This window comes from Pinus tabuliformis, chromosome 4_2, assembly GCF_031772625.1.
Source record: "Pinus tabuliformis cultivar Carrire ecotype Pingquan chromosome 4_2, CPIR1, whole genome shotgun sequence".
In the NCBI taxonomy this organism is placed as follows: Eukaryota; Viridiplantae; Streptophyta; class Pinopsida; order Pinales; family Pinaceae; genus Pinus; species Pinus tabuliformis.
The window spans coordinates 775,286,933-775,295,390 of NC_142304.1; the positions used below are offsets into that span (position 1 = coordinate 775,286,933).

Consider the following 8,458-nt stretch of genomic DNA (forward strand, 5'->3'; position numbering starts at 1 on the left):
TATGTAGGTGGTAGAAAGCCCTCTATGGCTTGAAGCAAATCACCCCGGGCATAGTATGAGAGGATCAACTGCTGTTTGATGAAGCTGAGATTCACTAGGAGTCAAATCAATCCAAACCATTACTCGAAGGTTGTGGATGATAGACCTCTCATACTGGCACCTATGTCTGACAGGTGCAGACCCTCTCATTTGTAGGAGACAGAGGGAGTTGGATTTCGAATGTGGAAAGATAAACTGCAACCCTGTGACTACCTCGGGGATTTTAACTTTCACGAAGTTATATGGTAGTGATGTCGGACCAGATTTGGGAAATGCCTTTGAGTTTCATAAACTCATTCACGTTGATGTTCTTGGAGAACCTCCGTCCAGACATATGTGTTGTAGTTAGCATGGTGAGCTCATATTTGTTTGAGCTTCACTGGATTGGTGCCTAGAATCTTCTAAGATATCTTCAAGGCACAATCTCTCATGGATTGAGATACACTGCCTGGAATATTTCAAATGCTAAGTAGGCAGGCAGTGTGAAGGATCACTACAGCACTTCTTAGTGCTGGTTCTCCTTGGGATCTGCTTTGATATCCTGGCTGAGTAGGAAGTAGAAGTCGGTGGCTTTGAGCACTGTCGAGGCAGAGTATATTGCTGCTAGCATGGCTACCTGAGAGGCAATCTAGTTACGAAAGCTCTTCAGTGAGCTATTTGGATACCACTATGTGTCAGGATGATTAGTTCTCCTGTAAGGTCTAGATGATGTGTTCTCCATGACGCTTATGTAGCAGGATGATTAGCTCTCCTGTAAGGCTTGGATGATGTGTTCTCCATGGCGATTGTGTAGCAGGATGATAAGTTCTCCTATGAGGATAGGATTGATTAGTTCTCCTGTCAAGGCATCCTACCCATGCAGTCTGGGACTCATGGGAAGTACCTCTCATCTGATCAATGAGCAGGGAAATGAGGATAGGGACCATAGTAGTACCGATGGACGCATCGCTATATCTACTGTACTCCCTATGCTAGGATGACCTTCATTGATCTGGGATCAATGATACTGGTCTGGGATCAGTTGTAGGGGTTGTACCTACTATGACGTTGACTTCGGGTTGGTTGAGACTAGTCTGGGACCAGTGGTACATACTTTGAGACTGACTTCGGGTCAGTGTAGGACTGGTCTGGGACCAGTGAGAGTGGTACATACTATGATGCTGACTTCGGGTCGGTTGAGACTGGTTTGGGACTAGTGGTACACACTCTGAGATTGATGATACTGGTTTGGGACCAGTGGTAGGAGTGGTACCCCCTATGACGCTGACTTTGGGTCGGTTGAGACTGGTCTGGGACTAGTGGTACACACTCTAAGACTGATGATACCGGTCTAGGACCAGTGGTAGGAGTGGTACCCCTATGACGCTGACTTTGGGTCGGTTGAGACTGGTCTAGGATCAGTGGTACACACTCTGAGACTGACTTCGGGTTAGTGGAGAATGGTATGAAACATTCTCGATCAATTCTTCTTCTTCATGGTTTAGCAGAGCTAAGTTGAGCAGAGCAGAGCCAGCAGAGCAGAGCAGAGTTGAGCAGAGCAAGAAGAGTGAGCAGAGCAGAGCAGAGCCAGAAGAGCAGAGCAGAGCAGAACCAGAAGAGCTGAGCAAAGCAGAGCAGAGCCAGTAGAAGCTGAGCAGAGCTGTGCAGGGCACTGATGGCAGAGACAATACAGTCGGACATATGGATCAGTGGATGGAGTTCTCCCAAGTTGAGAGGGAGTGTTAAAATTGGCAACTAGGGCCAAACTCCATGTGGGTCAGCTTATTTATGGCAGCTGATATTTTTATTGGATCCCTCTCGTCGAGAGGTGTAGGATTGATCTAAAGATCATCCGATTCCGAGAAGTATTTATTTTTGACTATGGAATTATTATCAAGTCGACCAACAACTTGAGTAGGCTCAGAAGCCCAATAGACATGCCTATTCATCATCTGCATTTTAGTATAAATAGAAGAGGATTTGAAGTCATGGAAGACACACTCTTCATGTGATCTCCTCTCCATGTCTTGGGTTTTCGGAGAAGGAGAGATACTAAAGAGTATGATGCCCTAGCTGCAGTACGATGCCATAATCTATTGGCAATGGAGCAACTATACGCACAGCAATGGAAACAGTTATGTGATGCCCTAATCTGTTGGCTATGGAAACTATATACACAACACTCTATACGCTGTCATGATATACGCATGGAGACTATATATGCACAGTCTATATGCTGCCTGTAGCAGCCAAAACGTAGTCCTCTAATGCTGTTCTTGAAGACATTTTATACCCAGGCATAGATGGTAGCCACAGTAGAAGGGAGCCACGATAGATGGAAACTGCAGTGATAAAGTTAAAGGCCGCAGTCAAGCACGTAAGGCCGCAGTCAAGCATGGAAGGCCGCAGTCAAGCACATAAGAGCCGCAGTCAAGTATGGTAGTCGCAGATCCGTATAGGCATACAATAACCAATGGCACACTTGCAAGGATCTCAGTTGAATGAAGAGCAGTCTATATAATTCTCGAAGACCATACGCAGTCATGGAGACTTCTCAACGCTGTTCATGGAAACCTTATATGCTGTTACACCTTACCATTGATGAAGTAGATCCAGGTGGTATTCCTATAGCAGTCTCAGCATAATGGTCAGCAGTGGTTAGGGTTTGACTTAGAAGGGCTACGTTCTTTGCAGAACTATTATAGTATGATTTCATAATATATCTCGACATTCTCCCAGTCAGATCTGTAAGGGTATGACTTATACTTGGTGATCAATAAATATATATGTATATGAGTATGATCAGTAATGGGACTATGAAGGACAGCATGATCATGATGATGTAAAGGGCAGCATGATCGGCAATGAGATTGCATGCTGATGTATGAGGCAGCACGCTGATGTATGAGGCAACATGATGATGGATGAGACAACATGATGTTGTATGATGCAGCATAATGGGCATGAGCAACATGATGATGAATAGGGCTGCATAATAATGGAAGACGCAAAATAATGGGCAGCATGATGACGAAAGCAGATGAGATGGTGCTCCACGGTAAGGTGTAGCAAATGGACGAAATGGATAGGTGAAGCCATCACCTTGGAGAATCAGTTGATTCAGAATGTCTTCAACTGATCTCATGTATCATCGTTATAGGAGATGATCTATGCTCTAATCTAGATAAGTCAAAGGGTTGACTTCTATTGTAAATGTACTATCTCTCTCACTTTCTCTGCTAAAATTTGAAGAACATAAAAGAAGAATTGATCAAGGGTTTCCCCACATTGTGGGGTTTGTCCCTGGCTAGCGCCACATCTTGTGTCCTCTTGTCTTGGCTTGTCTTCTGTGATTTATGTTCATGTTCTATTTGTAGTTTACTTTAATGTTGATGTGATTGCTAACTATGAAAATTTAAACAAATTTCTCTAGCATAGAACATACCTAAACTTAATAGGTATGGATTGTGGTATAGACGGACAGAGGGAGTGAAGTTTCAAGGCTTCACTGATGTAGATTTGGCATTCGACAGAAAGAGCACATCAGGAGGAATCTTCAATATTGGGTCAGCAACTGTTTCTTGGTACAACAAGAAACAAAGATCGGTTGCACTCAGTTTGGCAGAGGCGGAGTACATGGCTGCTAGTCAAGCAGCATGTGAGGCCATCTGGATGAGGAAGATTTTGGTTGTTTTGTTTGGTCAGCAGATGGATCCAACTGTGATTTACTGTGACAATTAGAGTTGTATCAAACTCTCTGAAAATCTAGTTTTTCATGATCGGTCCAAGCATATTGATATCCGTTATCATCATCTTCAAGATTATGTTGTTGGAGTGCATTCCCACAGAGGAGCAGGATGCTAACATTTTGACAAAGGCACTGTCAAGATATAAATTTGAGTTTCACAGAGACAAGATCGGGGTAGTTGATAATCCCTTTCTTGTTGAGAGGGAGTGTTAAAAATAGCACAAGAAATTCCAATTTAATTTGTCCTTGAATTAAATTGTGAATTAAAATCGATTTCTATTCTCATAGCAACTTGTAAATAGTTAACTAATTTTAATTGACCTAATTGACTTGGGAATTTCGAGTTGGAAGTCTATCTGGAGTTATGTAAGTGTGATTCCTAAATTTTAGGGGTCCAGGTTGAGTTCTTTGGAGTTGTAATTAGATAACTTAGTCTAACTGAGTTATATTTAGTTAAACTAGTTCTAACTGTTGGAGGAACTAGTAGAGGTTTAGTAGTGAGTCGGTGCACCTGTGCATCCTCAGTGCCACACCAGTTAACTGAAGATTCACACATAAATAATTCATGCATGTCAGTTCAGAGAAGATCTAGTTGAGACTAGAGTGCAGGGACAATGTACTATCAGTTGTATGATTTTTTGAGTTGTACAGATCATGCATGCAATCAGTTGAAGACCTAACTTTGGATTGCATAGTTTTGGAAGAAGGATTTCCCAATTAAATATGGGCTGATTCTCTTAGGAATCACGCAAGGAAATAGGGGCTTGGCAGGCAGCAAAACTGGCTAAGTGTTGGCTAGAGTGGGCTTGTGAGGCAGAGAGTTGATCATACTTGTGCAGGGATTGTTCTAGTGAGAACAAGCGTTGTATTTTCTTCTCAGATTTCAGATTACAATATAGATAGTCAGAGTTTTGAGCAGTTGTTTTCCCCTGGAGAAATATTGTGTTATGTGCGATTGATATTCTTCCTCTTGCTGATTATTGTTTTCATTGATCATTATTGGTTTCCACTGTTGATAGTGGAGTAGATTCTTGTCTTGTGTTTTAGAAAATTACATGACCTGTTGAATCTACAGAAAAATCTACAGTGACTAAACAAAATAAATGTGACTTGTGGTCAATTTGGTTTGGAAAGTAAAACTAGGATGGACAAAGCTGAAATATATTTGATCACTTTAATTCTTAAGATTTACTATAATTTTTCATTTTTATTTTTTCTTTTTGGTTCAGCTGGTGAGACATGTACACAAGGGCTTGCCAACATGTTTTTTGCCAATTGTGGTACCACCCGTGGACATTTTTTTTGTAGTTTTTCTTGAAAGAGCTTGCAAAGATATTTCAAGAAGCTTGACGGAATTTACAATGCCCTTTTTATAAAAGCGTTATTTATCCTGGATAGTTGTCTTTATGAAGTCTGCCTGAATTAGAAACAAAAGTCTATATTCCTGGGCATTGTATTCGGAGTCATGGTTTCCCTCTTAAGCATGAGGAGTTAGGGAGATGCCAGGGAGGCAAAGGCTTTCTTATTGGATTCTAGGAGGCAAAGGAATCTACCCATTGGGTAAAGGCATCTCCAAAATCTACCATCCATGATTGACCAGGGCAATAGCTCTTGAAATCATATGCCTCTAGCATCTAAACATTTGCCTAAAAGCAGTCTGCTTTTCTGAATGGAGTCTCTGTATAATGATGTATATTTTTTTTCAATTAAGTATGTCTTCTGTGTTCACCCATTGATTGATCTCTTGATAACTTAAAGATCATATGATATTAGCTACATACACACAAGACAATTGGCTCTATCAGAATTTAACATGCAAGCTCCCTAGTACAGTCAGTTCACAGACTCGGTATGTTCATATCAGAACAATTATTGATGTCCCATGCTATTTTTTTCTTCACTAGTAACTATAAGCTTATTTAAGTAATTATGGGGATTTTCTTTAACTTTCCACAAATAAGCTTGTTTCATGGTTTATCCTGTGCTTTCTTTGTTTTCAAACTTCAAATCTAGTGGAACAGGTCCCCAGTTACGTGTTTCTACATAAGTTTGAAGTGCTATTGATTGCTTATGTTTGCCAGCTTTCTTTCTTGCTTTGGACAGAATCCTCGGTGGAGTCTCAGTTGGATCTCTTGGAACGGTTGACATCAAAAAACAGCATTAAAGGTTTGTTACTGTGACATTTCCCCATGCCCTTACAATCTCTACAAGTCAAAATTGAATAACTTTTGCACATGAAGAGTAAACATTTGGGCTTCCTACTATCTAACATGCATTTTAATATTTGTACAAATGGTATAGACTCTATTACCTTGGTGAACATAACAAACAGGCAATTTCTTTGTCTATAACTTTGGGGAACTTCAGTTTATTACACTTTCCTTTTATAGAAAATTTGAAGTCGATAGTAGATTTCTATGATAGCAATATGATCTCTAAATGATAGTCATTATGGTTCTATGTAAACAGAGAATGATCAAGGCATGGTTTCATCCACAAAAACTATTCGTGAGCAGCTTAGTGCTTTAGTCGATGATGAAGTCAATGAAGTCACAATACCGCTTGGCAAACGTTTCAAACCTAATAATTATAACTCCTTAACAATCTCACAAAAAAGAAATATCAAGAGACAGGATTATCTGAACAAAGTTGCCCGAAGGAATGATATCCCCTTTTTCAGTAGCATTGCATTATTTGTCCTTCTTCCTCCTCTGGTCATATTAGGAGTGGCCGTTGCCACTGGTTATGTGGACCTTTTTCCATGAGGGAATATATGATCATCCTTGGAGCGTAGTTAAGGAATGATTTAGACACATTTATATGCAATCTAATGTCCGGAGAAGAAACTAAAGGTCCCCATTTGCTATGCCGAATCAAAGAAAAGAACTTGAAATGACAGCATCAGTGGCTGTATTACAATTTGTATAAAGAAATGCTTGCAAGGCTGGCATGGCTATGCAGCATACTGCTATCATATATGTTCGATATATTTGGAGATTTAGTTTGGTAAGGGCAAGAATGGAGAAGTAACATGTGTTTTTCCACATCAAAAGCGAAGTTGATAGTTGAATACTTCTCAAGTATTCACAAAAATGAATCTGATCCTGCAAGAACTTTGGGAGTTGTGGCTTCAATTCCATCAAATTGTAGTTCAAGGGGAAACCTCATCCAGATTTCCTGACGTAAGTGTAAGGCCAGAAGTTATTTTGAAGCTTCTAAGGACATCGTTTGGCATCCTTTCATAGCATCAAATGTGAGAACATGAATACTATTGCTCATTTGTTGCGAACTGGTTTCTCTTTCTGACAGACAGGCCATCTGTTCATTTGTGGACTGTACAATTTAGTCACTTTATCAGATAAATCTTATTGTTCACATGGAAAAATGTTAAGAGGTATAAGCTAATTTTATATTAGTTTCACAATTAGTTGGTTTCACATTTCAAGTTCTTGCAGGTAGCAATACAAGTCCCCCAACAATTAAGGGCAGGGGTTCCGGCAGAATTTCATTTGAAGCCATAATCCTCTTGCAAAAAGCATTTGATTGGTCTTGTATATTGAAGTTAATATAGCCTTGAAACATAAAGGGTGATTTTATGTGCATAAATAGATGTTCAAACAAGGATTAACTTGAAGTGCATGTCATTGATTTTTGGGAAATTACATCATAAATGTTAAAGCTTGTGTGAAAATTTTACTTGTCAATACTGTTGCTATCGAGGAGACCATATATAATATTAATTTCACATAAATAATGATATAAAGAAAATGAAAAACTCACACAACATGGAATCTATATGGTAAAACTCTGACAGTTTGTGCAAGAAACATTATGGGGTAATTGAACAAGAAGAAAATCATTTCCGGATTATTCACATTGAAAATTATTTTGAGCCATCAAGTGTGGTTCATCCTCAGGATAGAGATATAAAAACTGATCCAGGGTTGATAGATAAATAGGTGAGAGATGCAAGGAGAAGATACGTTATGTGAGTTGAATGTTAGAAGGTCAAAAATGAAAATTATTTTAAAGGGGAATAAACAAGATTCAAATGTTCAAATAATTAATGAGAATATGAATGCCAAGTGGAAAGTCAAAACAGAAGAAATCCAAAAGAAATGCTAAGAAAAAATAAATTATTAAATTATTAAAAAGTTAAAACAAACTCAAACCAAATACTATTAATTAATTAATGATTTAAGACCAAATAATATTAAATAAATAAATAAATAAAATAATAACAAAAAAAAGAATGAGCCATTATATATATTAATATTAATATTAATATCTATATATATATATATATTAGAAAAATGTCATTATAAAATAATACTTTGAAATCTCCACCTTGACAACAATTTACTTAATACATTACCCAAGCCCATTCATTACCTCTTCTATAAACCAAGAGAAGCTAAATACCACCTTACCTTCTCTAATAACACTAGATTTGTAAACATCTCTGCATAATTTTCTTGGGCGTGGACCTTTTTAAGATCTACTTCACCTCCATCAATAACTCATCTTACAAAATGATACTTAATATCAATAGGTTTAGTCTCACTATGATACGTTGGATTTGGAGCCAAATGGATATCACTTTGACTATCATAGAATATAGTTACACTGTCTCGTGTTCTTACAAGCTCACCTAGAAGATCCTTCAACCAAATTGCTCCTTTGTAGGCATGT

The 8,458-nt window shown here is 38.7% G+C and overlaps 1 protein-coding gene across 1 annotated transcript in view; it reads left to right on the plus strand.

Moving 5' to 3' along the window:
- LOC149171940 (myosin-G heavy chain-like protein) overlaps positions 1-7,141 on the plus strand; it is a 30,887-nt gene extending 23,746 nt beyond the window's left edge. The window contains exons 2-3 of the mRNA XM_089424159.1: positions 5,870-5,932; positions 6,236-7,141. Of these exons, the coding sequence (XP_089280285.1) occupies positions 5,870-5,932; positions 6,236-6,531 (359 nt within the window). The 3' untranslated portion in view covers positions 6,532-7,141. The remainder of the gene's footprint in view (positions 1-5,869; positions 5,933-6,235) is intronic.
- The last annotated feature ends 1,317 nt before the right edge of the window (positions 7,142-8,458 follow it).